The sequence below is a fragment of the Harpia harpyja genome, chromosome 3 (assembly GCF_026419915.1).
Source record: "Harpia harpyja isolate bHarHar1 chromosome 3, bHarHar1 primary haplotype, whole genome shotgun sequence".
Classification (NCBI taxonomy): Eukaryota; Metazoa; Chordata; class Aves; order Accipitriformes; family Accipitridae; genus Harpia; species Harpia harpyja.
This window is the reverse complement of record NC_068942.1, coordinates 71,841,162-71,860,669: the sequence shown is the minus strand read 5'-3', so window position 1 is coordinate 71,860,669 and position 19,508 is coordinate 71,841,162. Positions and strand designations below refer to the sequence as shown.

The following is a 19,508-nucleotide window of genomic DNA, read 5'->3' as shown; positions in this document are numbered from 1 at the left end:
CATTAATTTTAAACACCAAGTACAAAAGCTTGATTTACATTTCATTTAAAAGCAGCAGTAAAACAAATCAGAAGTACCCCTTCAATCTTGAGTTTAATACAGCAATTTGAGTAAGCAAATTAAAATCTTTCTTCACAAATTAATTTCCCATAGAAAATCCATGCAATCCAAAATCAAATACGTGCGAGTCATTTGTGGTGAAACAGCATTGAATATAATGCTCAAAAGGTACGTTAAATATTCAAGAGACAATGAAGAATGTTGCATTGTGGCCTCCTACCTGTACTGTTTAGAGATAAGCCAGGTCTTAAAAACTTTCCTGTTGAGTTTAATATTAGAATGAGTTGAAAAAAATTCAGTGAAAAACACAACTAAAAATATGATATTGCATGTATACAAACCGCTGGATGATCTTTGCCCAAAGTCTTTTCACGGATAGCCAAGGCATCATTCAGGAGATTTGCTGCATCTTTGTATTTGTTCTGGTCTCTAAATGTTAAAGAGTAATAATTAATACTGGGGATTCAGAAAAGAAAGTCATAAAAATGAAGCTGACTTCAGTACTGGCCTAATGAAGCTAGTACAAAAGAGGAGTAATTGAGAATATATTCAGAAATCAGGAAGTAAAAACCTGAAGCCTGTAACTGTGAAGTAGTTTGCTGGTTAAGGACTAGCATGCACTACTTCTACACTGCTGGCCAATTTATACCTCTAGGTTATCTGTAAGTGAGTAATCAAGACATGCCCCCTCAGTAGACAAAAAAACCCAAACGAAACCAAAACAAACCACCCCAAGTATCAAAACCAGCTTCACTCCCACAACAAAGTCATAGGCAAAAATGCAGCCAACTTGTTTGACTTTTAAGTATGGGGAGACATATAAATAGTGCAGGACCCTCTTGAGGGTTTTAATAAAAAGCGGGGAATGGAAAATAAATGGAATGGAAAATAAAAGTCAAAAAATGTTAGTCTGAACATTAACAGGTTAAAGCCAAAGATTAGCTATTTATTTAACTGGTATTTATCTATGCCAGTATACAAACCTGTACACCAAAGCAAGTATGTTCAACATAGTGGCAACATCAGGATGATCGTGACCTGAAGTCTTCTCCAGATCTTCAAGAGCTTGTTTACAGAGAGGTACAGCAACCTCATATCTACCTTGGGAAGCATACTGAATAACAAGATTATGAAGTGTCCTTAACCTTGCTGGAATTTCATAGCCACCTTGTTGGGCAGCAGCTGCTGCACTGCTATGCTGCTGTTGAACTGAAAAAAATCCACAAGATTTCAAGTTGTTTAAAAGATGACTGTAACGAAAACATCTTAACATTACTGCTCAACGACACAAAATGAGACTCACTGAATTTTCTTTCTTCAGTACAAAGCATTAGTATTAGCACATACTTCACAGCAGTCATGCAGTCGTGGACAGTAACAGTGAAAATATAACCATTTTATTCTTCATATTCTGTCCAGTATTCTATTATTTTACACTTCTATCAGCTCAAAGGACCAAATGTAATAAACGAATGAAGAAAGTAGGAAACTATTTCAGCTCAGCAAATAATTAACAATTCTCAAGATTATGTCATAATTTTGCACTTACAAATATTGACATTCTCTATGGAAAGGAACATTAAACATAGACAAGCCAAATACCTGCAGAAAAGCTCAAATGATTTGTCCTTTTTCATTTATTCTCCTTCTCTAAATATACTTTTTTTTTTTGTTTCCCTTTGTTTGCTATACCAAGGAGTACTTTAGGTTGGCACATAAAGGATTAAAACACCTTGGATGCCACAAATAACAGTTGCAAGAGAAAAGGCAAAAAGTCATCAAAGCCAGTGTCAACCCTTAGGTTTTACTTACTAACCCTCAGGCTTAGCCACTTATTTTCCAGTAGCTCCTAACCTTTGGTTGTTGCAACCCCCACCCTCCTACACCCCCCAAAAATCTACTCCCTGTTTTCTCTTCACCTGGAAGATTTCTAGGAAGATTGAAGAAATTCCTTCTCACTCATTTTCATTAAATTCTAGACAACACACAGGATAAGGGCTCCAGCCGTGAGCCTGACTTTCTTCTCTCCTTTTTATCAAGCAAAAACCACTCTCACAGCAAGTAGGAGCCTTTTTATGTCAGTGGAATCATACAATTCCAAGTCCACATACACAATCATTGCCTACCAAAGCACTGAAGCATTTCAGTGTTTTTCCTGAAGGTCAAGGAAATAACTGACATGTCAACTTGGTCTTTTGTAAAGTGAAATAAGGTAGATGGACTATGCAGGTATAGACAGCTTTGCCATTCAACTTTCCTACTACAAAATTCTAGGGAAGCAAGGATGAGTTCAGGGGGGAGTTCATGTTCAACACTAGCCTATTCTAAACTCTTCAAGTCTTCCTTCCATTGCTGGCTATGGATAGCATTACCATGCTATCAAGAATGCAGTGTATCTTGTGTATGTGCCCATAAAGGAAATTCGAAACTTTACTGATTACAAAGGTGGTACCCTTCAGACATTTTTTCTGAAATCCTTTGTCTACTAAGAACCATTATACTACTAGCACACTGCATATACACTACAGTATCAATACAACACATATCAGCTTCACACCCATACAGGAAACACAACGTTTCACTAAGCAAGGCTCATCTATTAATGGCTTCTTTCAATCATGCTACCAAAACCTCTACCTCAAACTCCACTGCATATTCATCAGTCCTTCTGACCTGAAGACAATACTTCTAGAATGAGTAGTAAAACTAAGGAAGACAACTTTAGCAAAGGACAAAAGATTATACGAGAAAGACTTCATACTGAAACCTGCCCCAAAATGTTAAATCAGATCATCAGAAAGGTCATTAACAGAATTCACCACCTGGGCAGACCATCAAAAAGCTTCAATGTTTCAGAATCGGCCACAGTCACTTGGAACAAACCTTTTCCATTCCAAGGCCCGCAGAAAAGACCGTGGGATGAATTTTGAACTGAAGCCAGTCCCAAGAACTTTACAACAGCTAGTAAACTCTCTTTAAAAACCTAGGCCCAGTTCTGTACATATCAATGTATAGAATGCATGTCAATGACTGGTTTCCTTATTCTCGCAGAGGCATTCACCACTCCCGCTGTGTCCCAGAGGACCCCAAGCATGGATTCCTTTTTATAAAGAGCATCTTTATATTCTGCATTGCAGAAATACACTAACATTCTAATTTGAAGTGCACTTACTTCCTTGTCCTTGGTCATCTTCATCATTGGGAAATAAGTCATCCAAAGGCTCTTTGGTGGAATCCGTATCTTTATCCTCCTATAGAACAAGCCCAAACAAATTGTTACACTTAAATCTAAGGCATAACAGGACAGTCCATTTTAATCAGCTATGTTAAAGGAAAATCCCACTTCCAGAACTTAGGAATAGACAAGAATAACATTTCTCACAGAAGTTTTATGAAGGTCTTATGTTCAAATATATTTACATACTCTGTCCCCAAACAATACAGGACACCTTCAGAAGATCCAGGAATAGAAATCAGGTCTCCTAGATTTCAGCCTCAATTTAAGCACAGAAGAACACATTTGCTATTCTTACAGAGACATTATACCTAATGAAAGTACCCCGTGAAGAGTGAGCACTACTGAATACAGAACCGTCCACTGTACTTTTTTAGTCATAAACAGTTATAGATGGGCAAGGGAGAAGAATAAGGAGACCTCAATTTCTGAGTACTCAACTTCTGCACAACTAACAGACTTTGCAATTGTGATCTGTAAGGTTCAAAAAGAAAAAAAAAAACAAACACCCAAAAAACTCCACAACACTTGGAAGGAAGTTCATCTCCAACAGTCTCCATCTGGAACCATATTAATTTCTGCACAATCCATCAGTGTGTATTGATTTTAAACATCCAAAGATCATTCCAAATCCCGCAATCATGTAAAATAAAGAAACAGATCATCCCTCAATCCTGTTTCTTAAATGTGGAGTCTACACAATATAAATAGTTGAAGTTCTCAGAAATGTTAATCTCAGTAAAGAGAAAACCCAGGAGCAGAACACATTTCCTATTTTTCTGGCTCTCCATCCAACACCTTTTTCTACAGATGAGAAGATGACAACTGCTGCTACTGGCATTCAAGTTCAATGGTAGCAAAGTGAGTGCTCTGCAAAGACAGCCAATTGATGGGACTAGATCTCAGATGGGAAGTTTGTAACTTTAAGTGTGCTGATTCCAACCTTGTACTGAGTATACACAATTGACTATTTTTCAAAGGCTAACAACAGAGACTGTCCATGTGGTTAGTGAAACTATAAAGATGCTTTGCTTACTTTGACCCTATTTGCCAATTAAACTTCAAATAATGGTGCTATTTAGGCCATCTGCAGCCTACAGTTCAACATTTAGCACATCAAAACCCCAATATTCCCTCTGCCTGGCCCTTTTCTAAACAGGCTTCACTGGCAGTATTCAGGTACAAATACCAACTCATAATTCGTTATGAAAAACTGTTCTTTCCAAGACACAGCTGAGAAGGTCTGAACACAAAAAATGAGATCTTTCTCTACTGTGCCATCTAAATTAAGGAAACAAAATAAAAGGACAACAAGAAGGGCAAGTAATTCAGAAGTCTTTTTAAGTGATAAATTACTTCTGTAAATTAAAATTGTATCCATTCTCTCTCTGAATCTAAGAATATGTAACACAAGGGGCTAGCTAAACATGACTGAAAACATGCAGATGATCACAATCTCTGGCAGAAGGTCCTGAAAGGAGATTCAATAATATCCTATCACAGTATAACTTCTCAACAGATATAACAGCTACACACTGATTTCACTAGATGAGAAGTAAATATTTTTCTTGCAGTCAAAATAAGCCAAGTATGTACTTAGAATCTCTAATAGTTTACATTCCCCACTTATTTTAACTGTTGAATTTACAAAAGGAAATTTTAGTTTAGTTCAGTTCTTTGTATTTTTAAGCTAATATGATACTAAATAACTATTTATGGATTTTGATCCTCATATGTATTTTATTATGTACACACAGTAAAACATTTACTCTCTTAAAATAAGAATGAACTAAACTCTCAGAATCTTTCTGCAAACTATGTGACACTGGTACAAGGTAAGCATTTTAATGACAAGTTTATGTTAAAGATAAATAAAAAGCTTCTATCTGTCATTTCTTGGTAACTAGGCAAATTACAACACATGTAAATGTAAGGTGCTTTTTACTATACAGCTACTTACTGATGGTGAAATATCATCGTCATATTTTTTTAATTGATTCATGAATTCTAGATGTTTCTTTTCTTCCTCCAGTTGAGCCACAGATTGTTCACTTTTCTGTAATTTCTGTTGTGTATTGGCTAGTTCATCCCGTAGCCACTGATTTTCCTGGCATAGCCGGCGAACCTGAGCACGCAATTTCTGCTTCTCTGATTCCACTGCATTTAAGTGATTTGACAAGGCCATCATTACCTAAAAAGCAGAAGGTGTCACATGACATACTTCCCCTAGAATGCAGTCCTGTATTTAACATAAAAGCCTTTTATTATTTAAAACCTATGTCAGCTGTGAAATCTGGTAAACATTCAGATTTCTCTTCTTTATATATCTGGTTCTCACTTTTCCTCTAAACTTTTTTACCATTTGTTCAGCCAGAATTAACCTAGAGGAACTCTTTAGTAATGATTGTTTTCCATGATGCTATCAGAAGTCAAATTGGTTTAGAATTCCCTGAAGATTACATACAAACTTAAAATAAATGAAAAATTTGAATTAGAGTTTAGATTACTGAAATGGAAATCTTTGTTCCACTAACATGAAATGGAGCAGTAATACTTTTAACTTGAAGGATCACAAAAATAACCTAAGAACTAACACAGAGCTCTAATTTAGCAGCTTTCAGACAGAAAAGCATTCATATACATGATTACAGTTCATAAGGACGAACACCCCAGCATAACGATATTACTTCAAAGGGACAATGATACTATGGAGATCTAAATGTGCAACTGAACACGCAATTTATATAAGCACTTTATATACGCACATCATAAGCTTGAGTGTGCAGACATTCAATGTGTTTGAACAGTCACATTAAGGACAAAAAAATGGAACAGCCATAAAAGCAGTTTACTTGGATTGGGTTTTTTTGCTATGCAAAGTTAAATGAAAAAGGAGCTTGTTAAGTAAAAGCCAAACACTACATACAGGAGATATTCTCCCTTCACTGTTTATGTAATTTCCCACTGATACACGTAAAACAGCTGATAGCAGTCCCAGGAAGCACTCCTTGTAAGAATGGACCACTGGTGATAATACAAATCTTCTTTCAGATTAATTTGACATCCCCAAGTTATTAGTATTTCATCTCCTCAATTTCATGTTTCTTTAAAACGACGTTACCTTGAAGTGTTTTAAAACTACATATTTCATGTGAAACAGATGGTGTCCTTAGCTGAAATTTCAGATTTCAAAAAAATACATCAAGCCTTTAGAAACTACTTTTTCCTATAAAGGTAAGAAAAACTCCAGTTATAATTTCCTAATACCTGTCCAAATCTCCAGTCTCCAGCACCTATCTATTTACATATCCAAGATTGTTAATAATTTAAATTACTTGGCCTATACAAATGCCACTGTTTGAAACATCAGAAAGTACATTTAGGAAAGTTGTGATAATAGGATCAACATATTCAAACAACATTGTACAAGCTACCATGGCAAACTAAAATCCTTTGCCATCTTACCCTCTAGAATTAACTGAAAAAAAGTTTGATTACTTCTTAAGAAAAGTCAGCTTCATTTTCATGGAAATAACATGTCATCAGACCTACATCCATGTGACAAAAATGTGTATAAAATATTTCCATATCTTAATTTAAATACTGCAAATAAAGAAAATTACTACACTGTTGCAACCTAAAGCATGCAGGAAGAGTAGGCTTAGCAGGTCTGAGAGTAGTAGTTTGAAGTGTAATTGTTTTCCTAACAAAGGCAATAAATGCAGACATCTTGGCTCCTTGCCACCACAGTTCACAAAACACCATGTGGGGCAAACAAGGCAGTAACATCTGCAGCTGAGGCCACTGAATCTGATAGAGCCAAGAATCAGAACTAGCTTTTTGGAGTCCCAATACCACAACACAGTTAGGAGACAGAAGTTACTCATTCACTCACAGATCTTCTACAGACACCCATTAAAGGTAACTCAACTATTGCAATTTTATTCCATATATCTTCTAGTATTTTCTTCCAATACAAGGCATCAAAACTTGTAAAATATACTAAGGCCTGCCGGTCTGTACCATAACATCCAGGGGTTCTAGATTCCCATGTCTGGTAACCTGTATTTGTTCATTCTCTCAGGCCTCAATTCACCATGATCCAATGCACACAACTTCCAGATCACAAACAACAATAGCTCGATCCAGATGAGAAGACTGAGCACAGGTATAGACTAATATAAAGCCTATTAACATAGAGCTAACTCATTGGCATTTGCAACTCATTTGCAAACATTCTGCCGTTTTATACTGATGACTATGTCACATCACATCATTTCTGGTTTTTGACCTAGTACAAAATACCCTAAAGTTGGACTGTAAATATAGTCCTGACATCCCGATTAAACATGCATCTTTTCACTCATCTTCTTTACACGATACCTTCATCAACTAAGATAGTTCACAGAAGTTAGCTCAGAGTCTTTTCTTTAATGCATCAGTGAAAGTTGTTCAGATTCTGTACTCAATTCTTAACCTTTAAAATGTTTTTAGATTCAATTTTGGTTTAGTAAAATGTTCAACAAACATCAGAGATTCTTAAGCCCCAGGAGCATCATCAGCTACTATGAAGAATCTCAGAATCAAGGGAATATAAACATGAATTTAAGGTTACAGCAGAGCTCAAAGGTTGGAGCAAATTCATTTATTTGTGTGTGTGTGTGTGTGTGTGTGTGTGTGTAAGACCTCCCTATGCAATAATTTAGAGTTAAAATGCCAACGCTCCGTTCTTGAGCTGCTCAAACACTACCTGCCTAATGTCGTGGAGAAGTCTATACAGAAATTAGCAACTGTCTCACCAAAGTAAAGAGGAGCTCAGTTATGAGCTTCAGTGCTTTAATATTGAATGCATAATTAGTTCTGTAACATAGCAAGATGGACAGTATCTACCTCTCAATTACAGTAGTCTTTTTTCTTAACATACAACAACAACGTAAATGTCCCAGCACATTACTAATATTCAGTAAGGCAAATGTAAGTCCTCAAAGTCTGAAATGCTTTATTTCTACTGCAGTTTTACCTGTGCTTCACTAAGGCCAAGCTCCAGCATTTCCAGTGACTTTCGAATCATGTTTGATTTTTCTTCAACCAGATTAGTTTCATCATCTTTCTTCAAACATTTCAGTGTTTCTAGTAAGCTCTGTAAAATTGAGTTGTGTTCATTCTTCAGTGCCTCTAGTCCATTAATCACTTGCTTAGTTTTGGCAATGATTTCATCTTGAGTAAGCTTCTCCAACTTCTCTTCCTTTAAATACACCATTGTGGACATGTTTTCATACATTCTGAAATGGAAGAGTATGCTAGTTAATCTGAAAGTAAAAATAAAACAAGCAATTTTCTATCACTGAAAAGCTTTCCTTTAAGAAGACATTAAAACATATGAATTTGAAATGTATATTTGGAATGCAGTTATATTTTTACACAACTTTTACAATGTTTTAAGACCCGGGTTTGAACAGAGTTTCAAGTTTTCCAGTTTCTATTTCCAGAAATAATATTAACACTAATCCATAAGCCAAACAACAGCAGAAAATAAAATATATACTACAACATGGCAGAATTTCTAACGAGTGTTGAAGAATAGGGCTGCATCTCCAGGATTCTGGTTTGTGCAAAAGCGAAGTAGCTAGTGTATAGAAGACATACTGTAATAAACATAGCTATTTGCAGATGCTACTGATCTACAACTATCTTTTAAAATATCCACAAAATAGAACTTGAAGAATTTGAAGAAACACCATCCAACCCTCTAAAAGGGTTGATCAATCAATCATGAGAAAAATCATCCTTTTTCAGTAAGAAGGAAACACTGTCTTCATCCATTTTCCAAGGGCTACAAAAGCTGTTATCACTACGTTTTGAAAATAACAACTACCCCCTAAGATTCCTTTACATTCATTATTGTTAACTCTACAGTTACATATAGACATTCAATTGCCTACAGGTCTAGATGCAGCTGTTTTGATGAAGTTGCAACAGCTGTCTCATGCTGGAAAAAAATGGGTTTGCGTAAAACAACTCTTGCAAGAAACATTTCACTGTGCTATTTTGTCAGTACCTCATGCACTACATTATGGCTAGCAAATTGCTGGATATTTGTAAACACCTCTACCAAATGCAAATTAAGATCCAAAGAAGTTTAGAAACTCAAGTAACTTTATTATCATGCATGCTGTTACTGAAGTGACAAGTATAACAATGTAAAAATACAAATAGAAGACACAGAAATCACTTGATCCTTTTTAAATGTCACCAGAAAAATGTTCTATAATGAAAATAAAGAATTGAAGAATTGCTCCTTTATACTTAAGATATTTATATCTCTGAGTGAACCAGGTAGTATAAATCAGAATAAAGTAGGAAAAATTTTTCAAAAGCAAGAAGTTATCACATCTATATGAAGACACTTGGGGAAGCTTTGATAAACTAACATTTAAAATGAATTAGCTAAACTGTATTAAAATTTTGTACAGAAACAAGTTTAGTTTTAGAAGAAAGCAAAAACATTACAACTACTTAAGTCTTGAATAAGAGTGCTATAAAGAACATGCATATATGCACCACTTCATGACAAAAGCCAAAGAATGTGCTCTTATACTCTTGTATTACATTAAAAAAAAAATCAACCACAAACCAGTTGTTCTTTCTGCTTATGTACACTCAAATTACCCTCTCTGTTACGATCTCTTGCAACGTGATACCTAAAAGGCACACCCATTTGTCACAAAAGAGCTGTATTCTACACTGGTTTATTTTGTAATAATCTATTGTCTGAAAACACAGATAATTTGGGGAAGCAGTGAATTTAGTTTTACCACAGTTTAATACAAGAACTCCATATTCACCAATATATGTAATGAGCATACACATCTGTATAAAGCATCTAATCTAGCATGGCATAAAAAAATCAACCCACCAGAACCTGATGAGCAGAATGATATTTACACATCTCCCATTTATAACCTGAGAACTACTACCCAGATGCTCAAATGACATTTTTAAAGCACATACTCTCTAAAATTGTGTATAAAAATGAACTGCAATTTAATGTGAGCCAAATTTGTAAATAAATGCTTCTGACATGCAGAGTCATGTAAGAAATTGTTATGGATTATGCTAACTTCAGCATAGAACTCAGCCCTTACTACCGTCAGCATGCTTTCACACCTTCAGTTAACAATTTCCATCCTGAATGCAAAGAACTGAACCTTTGATCACAAGGAAATAAAAACAGCAGCGGACATCTAACAAATAGGGGCTTCCATTTTATATTAGAGAAGTTCTGAGAAATGCGATTTTTAAATACCTGGAGTTTTTCTACAATATTTCAAAATAAGTATGTGATCATTTATCTGTCTTATGTGAACAGGGGTAGCAACTCCTTCTGCATGTTTCAGTATTTTGTTGTCGTTCTACACCAAAGATGGAAGGCAGGTGTGTGCATGTATGTATGTAATGCATGTACAGATGCTGTTTAAAAAATATTGCACATTTTAACTGCCACAGTAGAAGTTAAATGAATTCTAGGTGATGAATACAGATAAATAATAAATAAATAATAAATAAATTAATAATAATAAATAACAAATAATAAATACAGCCATTCATTGTTACAAAAAGAATACACAAAACCAAGAAAGTAATACCAAAAACTACGTTACGCCTTGCAATGGTCATGCCTTCATGCAAAAAGAATACAGTAGCCTGGGAAATACCTATCCAACATACGAAATCCAGCCAAAAGACACATCTGTGTGCACAACTACATCTAAGGTGTGAAACACACACTGATTTGTTACTATATGGAAAAAAGGTTGTCAGATCATAGATAGAACCAGGCACATAGCTCTGGCTGAATACACTGAAGTTGCAATTAAGGAAAGCTAAGCCAGCACAGAAGCTTTTGAAGAAAGGAACAGCAGAAAGGTTTAAACCCAATGGGGCAAAAACATTCTTAAAGCCCATCACAGCAGTAGACCTGCTTTACAAATACATGCTTCTTGTCTCAATCCGGTGCGTCAGATTTTTAGGCCACCTCATTTTAAACTAAATGTAGCTATAAGCTTTCATTGCCTCAAAGCTACCAGTACAAGCAACTATACCGGAGCTGGCGTCAAGTCAAAAGCTACATCAAGACACAGATTGATCTGAAGGTCCATGCAGCCTGGGAAAGGGATTCTCAAGTCTCCTGTAGCGAAAATTGTTAGAATCCCAGTCTCTCCCATTGACAGGAAAGGAATAAATCCTTCTGCATAGGTTTCATAGGGCATCTGTTTAAATGATCTCTGTATAAAACACTACAGAAAATTTGGACAATGTTCTTCAGAGTTTTATAGATTGTGCTTGGGAGAATAATTTAGAAAACAGAAGGATAACAAACATGTAATTTATCATGCTATCACATCTGATCCTTTGTAGGACTAAGATTAATAAATAAATATCTAATATATTTTAAGAGTAGCATGGAGGTGTGGTGCTATTTCCACGACTTTTAAAAATATATTTTACAAAAGGGTATTACCTATTCATCAAACAAGACTACATTTGAATACATAATCATACAATTAGTTTTGCATACCCTGAGGCAGCAAAAGCCATACAGGAAGCAAAAAAGTTAAGTTTGTATGCAGGAAGTAGACATGCACGTATACAGAGGAAAAGATACAAAACCTACCATGCCTATTGTCACTTTTCGAAAATGTTAATTCTTTCTTCCTCTATTTTTTCCCCTACAGAAAAAAAGGGCATAATCAAAGACTTCTTAAGCTCCTGTCAGTTTTATCCTGTATACACTCCACTGCACTGCAAATTCTACCTGTTATAGGGCAGGAATTCTAGATTCAAACACTAATTTTTCATTCAGTGTACAATTGATAACAAAACAAAAAATTAAGATGCACAAAGGTTTAGCTGGAAAACAGAATTTTGGAAGAGAGGAAAAAAAATACACAATGCAGCCAGAGTTATAGACTAGCCAGCTGGCCTAAGCAATTTATGTATCATCTTAAATACGTGCCTGTGTAGATCTTGAGTATTACCTTCCTGGTTTATTTACCACAACATAGACTAAGCTAAAGTACAAAAAGTCACTTAACACTTTCCAACACTTTAAAAAAAAAAAAAAAAAAAAAGAATCAAGCAATTTTCTTCAAACACACAAAAATTAATGAACTTGGACAGATCAACATAAAAAGCCCTACAATGACACCCACTAAAGAGGTTTTTGCAGAATTTTATAACTTGAACTCCAATCAAAGAAATGTATTGAGAATAGCAAGAATCTGAACCAAAGAAAGCATAAAGGAAACAGAGCTAAGCCTACTGTCTTTCAGTCCTATAACTGCTAGGATAATCTCATCATATACAAATGACTTTAATTAAAAATACAACCACTTAAGTATTTTGTTATTCATAAAACTTTCAAACCAACTGCACTAGTAATGCTGACATTACAATTTGTGCCTAAATTCTCCTGCGGACACACAAACACCAGAGCTAGCTACTTAAGCTCTTCAACTCATATTTAAGGATCTCTTAAAAATAAATAGATTTTCCTACTCAGCTACTTTAAAAAAAAAAAAAAAAAGTGTCATTTCCCTGCAGATCACCTCAAAGAATTCTTGAATCAAACACATAACCATATGAATCTTCTTTGTGTAGGAAAACTTATTAAGGAAGAAGAACATTTTCCTAAAACTCACAAGGTTTTTTTTTTTCTTGACTAAAGATTAGCATGGGTCCTAAAGACAAATAAATAAATAAACAAGTAAACAAAACAGTTCTAATTTTTTATTTTTATTTCCTTGTTATGTATCCCTAAGAATTCCCTCTCTCAGTATTGATATTTTCATTATTTAATAGTCAGGTTTCAAGTACTAAAAGCTTGGAAGATAAATTTTTAATGTATCTAGTGTCTGATCATTATTGTTTTAAAATACAATTTCAAATACAATAAAAAAAAAACAAAACACCAAAGTCTGTAAGCTGCTGTGACAAGTCAAATTCTGCCTGAACTTTTTCCTCTGAATATACAGATAGCAGGCAGGATAGCTGAAAATTAGGGAATAATGTGTCTGCCTACAAGAAAGAATAAATCATCTTCCTGACAGTAAAAGCTACTACAGGACTGGCTCAAGCCATACCTACAGGCCCCGTCATCTACAAGCACAGCAAATTCCACAAAGTATATACTAATTTGAGCTTTTAACAAAGATAAAGTATATACTAATTTGAGCTTTTTGTATCTCCAGTATGTACCTATAAGTTCACTGTTTCATAACAATAATCAGTCTATTCAGGGCTTTTAACCCTAACTTCACTCTTAGTTCCTTCTTAATTAAATGGCAAGGCTCAGCGTCCTACATCTGGCATGTGCTTGTTTCATTTTGTATTAGCTGCAAATTACAAGTCATTAATTCCCTGCTCAAACCAAGAACACATCTCATTACATCATGGAATGCACCATCTTGAAATACCACGAGCTGCTTTAACTGCTGATCTTCATAATGTGGAGAACTGCCTTCTCAAACAATCCTCAAAAGATCACAGGCCTTCCAAGCACAAAAAGAAAATCACCAACAAAGGCAAGAAATGAAAAACAGTCTGCCAAGGGACACAAGTAGTATGTCAAATACTACATTAACTGCACCCCTTTCTAACAAGGCAGCTCGGTGACACACACTAGTCAGAAATGGCAAGGATGAATCACTCATGGATGTCTTTCATATACTTAGAAAGGTATTTGTAAAAGGACTTGGATAAGAAACACTCTAGTTTGAATATATTGCTATTATGGTTTCGTCAGAAATCTCCAAGTCTAAAAGAAGAATGGTTACTTACATTTTTTTTTAATCTAAGATGTTAATTTCTCTTTCTCTGTGAGGCTATTTCTGCTATCACAAGTCATATTCTCATACCTAAGGAAATTTATAATCTTTCTCCTTTTGTTTGGCTTGCCCTCCTTTTAATTAAAATGATCCCTTACACTCAGGAATTTTATTTCAATACATTCTCTCTAACCCCACAAAACAAACAGAGTAACTTCTTCCCCTTGACATGTTCAGGACTGTAGCTCAACTGTCAATGCTATCACTCTTTTCCTCATACTATATTTGAATCCACATATGAGCCTCTACAGAACAGAAAAACCTTGAACTGCACCTGCAAACAGTGTCCTGTTGGACGTCAGACTTAAGGTACGCTCGCTGACCCAGTTCTATAAACAGAATACTGCTGCACTTCTGTACTGCCTCAGGTTTCCAAATACGTAATCTCAGAAAGCGTCTTCACAATTCAGCACACATGCACACAAGCTACCTTAAAAATAACTCAGTGAGAACAATTAGCAGCACACACTGGAGGCCATAAATCACTGATTAGAAGCAGGTAAGAAGATGGAGTTGCACATGACTAGCAACCAACATTAAGCTACAGAGAAGTCCTTTAGAACACACAATGTGTTTGAAAAAAGAATTAACCCCTTGGAGTTTCTATCAACTTCCAGCTAGCAAGCATGTGAATTTTAAAAAACCCTACTGTGCTCCTTCTGCCAGCCTTCAACTCAGAGCTAACCCTGAATGCAGAAGTCTGCCCTATCACTTGGTGTAAAATGAAGGTATGCAAGGTAAATACTATAAAAAGGACAGTTGTAGTCCTTCAATGTCAAGGGCACATATCCTAATAAAAGCTCAGAATCATGTTCTTAATTGACCTACAACCTTAACACCACAAGACGTCCGTGTTGGTAAGCAAACTGGACAAACACTCATACTTTGTAAAGGTTTAGCATTTATAAAGGTAAACCCACAAATTTCTGAAGAAATGCACAATAAGCATAGGACAGCTTGACTAAAAAGTGTAAAACACCAAAAAAATTGAATACTGGCAGAGATTTCCACCAGACTAACCTGGCTGTTGCTTTTCCATTAAGACTGCCAGGCTCAGCCTACTCTCCACACGAGTGGGAAGAGGCTGCATGTTCTACCCCTACGTAACAGCAGCATCCACCTCTGAAAAACACTGCATCAGACTCTAGGAAATCCCAATGGCTATCAATAAGCCCATCCACTGCTTTAAACTATGTTTAAATGAAGAGTATTATGTATTTTTTTAGCTGAAGAACACAGCCACTGGACATTTGCCTTGATAAATCTTGGAATCTTTTAACGTCGCAGCCTGCTATTAAAAAAAAATTCATACCTTTCAGGGGAAATCTTTGGAACGTTAAAAATTATTACGGAGAAAAGCAGGCTAACAAATTATATTTGCTAATAAAAGAGATGATAGCAAAAATAGCTCCTATAAAACCTGTAGCAAGGGTGATGCCAACAATTCTCTTTGAGAAAGCACAAGCTATGAAGATTTGCACTGCTGTGGAGTCCTTTTATTTAGATTTCCACAGCACACTTGGCAATCTTATCTGCATTGTTAGAAATAACATCTTAACACTATTTTGAAATAAATACTTTTGCACATTTCAAAGATAATTGCAAAAAAAAAAACCCTTCAGAGTAATTTCAGCCTTCAGCCTCCCTTCTTCTGTAGCAAGTACACTACTTGCATTAAAATTATGTCTTCCTGCTGAAACAGTTAATTCAGCAAAAAACGCTTATACAGTGTAAAAGTATTCAGTGGCATAAAAGCATCCTGTAACTACACAGATTGTTCTTCCTCTTAAAGAAGAGGTTATTATGGTGTCAATCCCTTGACAGTGCTCCACTTAATCAACACTAGCTACTAGCTAGTGTTTCAATTGTGATGATACAGTCAAATCTGTACCCTTTTAACTGCAGACAATCCAGATGACCTGTCAATCTATTTCCAAAATCTCTTGTGGATTCAACTGTATCTGGAATTCCATAATGCTGCAGACCGCGGCCAAATCCCACCTTGCTCCTCCTGCTCACATACTGCAGCAGATAGAGATCCTCAGATGATATGGCTACCCCCTCTACACATTACTATGCCTACCCCCATTATTTGTGTAAAAGGAATCAAGGGAAAGTATCTTCTTTCTGGCATGTCTCACCCACTATTTTACCTTTCTGAAGTCCTAAAAATAGATAGCAATAAAAACACAGAATAGTGACATATCCTAAAATCACAGTGGATTATTCTTCCTCTGAAAAGTGGCATTTGTTTAGATCCTACAACCACTCTGCATGTATCATAAGCATGCAGGAGAAAAATTTTTCTCTGTATATGTTCACAAGCCCTTATAACATCTCAGGTTTCAAATTAAGCTGGATGGAAATAAGATCCTTCTATGCATTTGTTATCACATCAAAGATTACTCTTTGTCAAAGCTGAAGCAAGTGCAAGAGAAATCTGACAGGCATGTGTCTAAGCCGGATTAGTAGACCCAGTCAGGAGTCTAGAGAAACTACACTAAAAGCCACACCTTCAAGAAGGTACATGCTTATTAACTCTTTGTTAATCGAGGTTACTATAATCTGTTACAGGTTGGTGGTACCAACCTTCCTTACTCTAAATCTGAAACAACAGACTTATCAAATATCCTCAGACCTGCAGCAAGATCAACCCCCCTTTCTTTTCCAGAATAATAACACTGAATACAAACCTCTTCTGCTGTTTGGTCGTCTTGGGCAAAGAGCTCTAATGCCAGTTTGTTAATTTAGTTATGTCCATGCAACTTCTGAGGACAGACTGCAAATCGCAAAGTCTCCTACCCCTTGGAGCAAGGGAGTTGTCTCTTTTTTGTACTACTGCTGTGTCAACAGCAAACAGCGTCTGTTGATCTTCTTCAAAGCTAGCGCTTCCTTAGTTTCTTGCGAGCACTAATAAACACTTCCAAGCAGCCACCAATGGACCTCAAGAAAGCAGAGCATTTTGCCTGTTCACTAGAACACTGACACAACATACCAGTCTGGGCCACACAGGATTTGCCTTGTGCTTATGACCACAAAGCCCACCTCACTGGATCATTTTCAAAAAATTATCATGACTGTATTAAGAGTAGTTACATGAAGACAGAATAAACATACTTAAAAGCATCAGAAGGCACAAGTTGAATCATTTAAAAAGTCATTATATTTACCCTTAGTTATTAAAAATGCTTGTCACAAGAATCAAAGATACATCAGGAGAAATCAAGGCTAATTTTTCAAAGAAATTGTATTGTATTTTGTAGTTACAAAGACATGCTTCATAAATTACCTACTCTAAATGGACTGAAATGAAATTTTGACTGTATTTTTAAAGAAATACTGTCAAGACAGTTTGAGTTGCAAATCCATCACCATTATCAAATTTCACAGTTTTACCCTCAATATTCCAAGGATCTACATTTATTTCTGTGTGGAAATGGCACTTGGCTCTTCATGGACTTGCCAACTTGCGCAACTATGTCTTCAGTGAATCTTAAGTCTTGGTAAGACATTTTTAACAGACTGATTCCAGCTGGTGAGAGCATCTCTTTGGGACTGGAATAGAGAGGTACAGTAATATAAGAGTGTTTTAAAAGTTGCTTGTCTTGCAATTTTAAGCTGCCAATAGTGTAGACAGAACATTTTTTGAGCTTGACTCTAGTTCTTTCATTTTGCATTGTTATTTTTGGACAAGAACTGCTGTATTGACTAATCAAAGTAAGCATCCATTTATGTTATCTAATTATCTTAACTCTAAATAGCACTTAGGTAAAAGCACAGGAATGTTCCCATCAAATCAGACTTCCATAATACATTAAAAACCCCATCAGCTTCCACTTACTAACATCAGACCTATAATCTTAACCAAATCTACTTTTTATGGCATATCTATAACCATTTAAAAAAATGCATGCAGGAAGGGCAGAGAAGGCCACATCTTGCCTCATATTACTGGATCTATGCGGGAAGCTTTGCTGACAACTTACTGTGAGCACAGATAATGTTGCTCTTACACACTTGACAACATTGAAGAGACGGTTATTTGAAACAAAACAAGAAAACCACTGATTTCTTCTGCAGACATAAAAGGAACATTCACTAACACTGCTTGAGCACACACTAGCCTTTAGGTTCAACAAACCCTTAAATCTGGTTTTGAAGCTATCTAATAGTTCACATTAAGATGCACAAACTGCAGTCTCCCTTCAAGCTTTAGGGAAAATAGCCTCCCCCACTTATCCTTCCATTAAAAAAAAATAAAATCCAAAATGACTTATCTAATTCTTCCAAAATGACTACAGAAAAATAGTCGCACAATTAAATAGTTCAAGCATTATCCTTAGTATCAAGAAGGAATTAATTCTACCCCATTAAATATTACATCAAAACTTAAGACTTTCAATGGCAATCACCAGTTATCAGACTAGTACTTTTTTATATCTTGCAAATTTCATTTCATAGTGTAGCAAATGATGCAGCTGTCTAGAAAAACAACCTTGTATCATTCACTATTTCTTACCTACAACAGCAGAGAGCTGATTTTGCTGTAAGGTTGGGAATAATTTCCTTGTTAAGTACTCCATAATATGCAGGGATTACTGAGACGGTCTTGAACTCCACTGGGCCAGGAGGTACGGAGCAGTACAGCAGGCCCTAACCCAGCATCTGTCACCTTAACATTCTGTGCACTCACATCTGAGGATCGAACCATAGTTTTAGCCCCCCTCTCAGTGATCTTTCACATTCATGATTAATCTTAGTTAGTGCTGGGGCATTGGGTGCTCCTTTGGAACTCCTGAAATACTGGCTGTGGTAACAACACTAGCGCGACAGTTGCCACCATCCTGCTGCACTACACCACTCTTCTGGTGGGCTAACACAGAACAAGAGCACACAGCAACTAGGAAATAGATGCAAAAGAAGTAAAAAAAAAAAAAAAGTAACATTTTTAATATTACTTTTTAAACCATCATGTTTGGATAAATCTGTTTTGAAAGCATCCCAGTACTGAGGACAGCAGAACAGTCACTTCCTAAAACAAGCATGCCACTGAAAGCAACATATCATGCACTTTCAAGTACTGCTCCATGTGCAGCTGGACTGGGGGCTAATGGGGAGAATAAAAAAAAAAAAATTAAAAAAAAAATCAGCCAGCATATTTCCAGGCCATTTGTTAAGGTAACAGCTGGGTGGGGATCAAGATTCAATGGCCACACAAACTACAAGCAGGCACTGTAATTCAAACCCCACTGGCTGTTGCTTTCAAAAACATACTGTGCATCTTCACTCTCTACCTGCATTCTGCACAAACTCCAAAGTTAGAAATT

The 19,508-nt window shown here is 36.0% G+C and overlaps 1 protein-coding gene across 8 annotated transcripts in view; it reads right to left on the bottom strand.

Annotated features, from left to right (window-relative positions):
- KLC1 (kinesin light chain 1) overlaps positions 1-19,508 on the bottom strand; it is a 51,201-nt gene that overhangs the window by 24,726 nt on the left and 6,967 nt on the right. For 7 of the 8 annotated variants that reach the window (XM_052783305.1, XM_052783307.1, XM_052783308.1 and 4 more), the window contains exons 2-6: positions 8,316-8,577; positions 5,256-5,486; positions 3,233-3,311; positions 1,044-1,269; positions 402-489 (exon numbers count right to left, since the gene is read on the bottom strand). In XM_052783305.1, the coding sequence (XP_052639265.1) occupies positions 402-489; positions 1,044-1,269; positions 3,233-3,311; positions 5,256-5,486; positions 8,316-8,576 (885 nt within the window). In that variant the 5' untranslated portion in view covers position 8,577. Of the gene's footprint in view, positions 1-401; positions 490-1,043; positions 1,270-3,232; positions 3,312-5,255; positions 5,487-8,315; positions 8,578-11,969; positions 12,001-19,508 lie in introns of those variants that run through there. The other variant, XM_052783306.1, reaches the window with a different exon arrangement.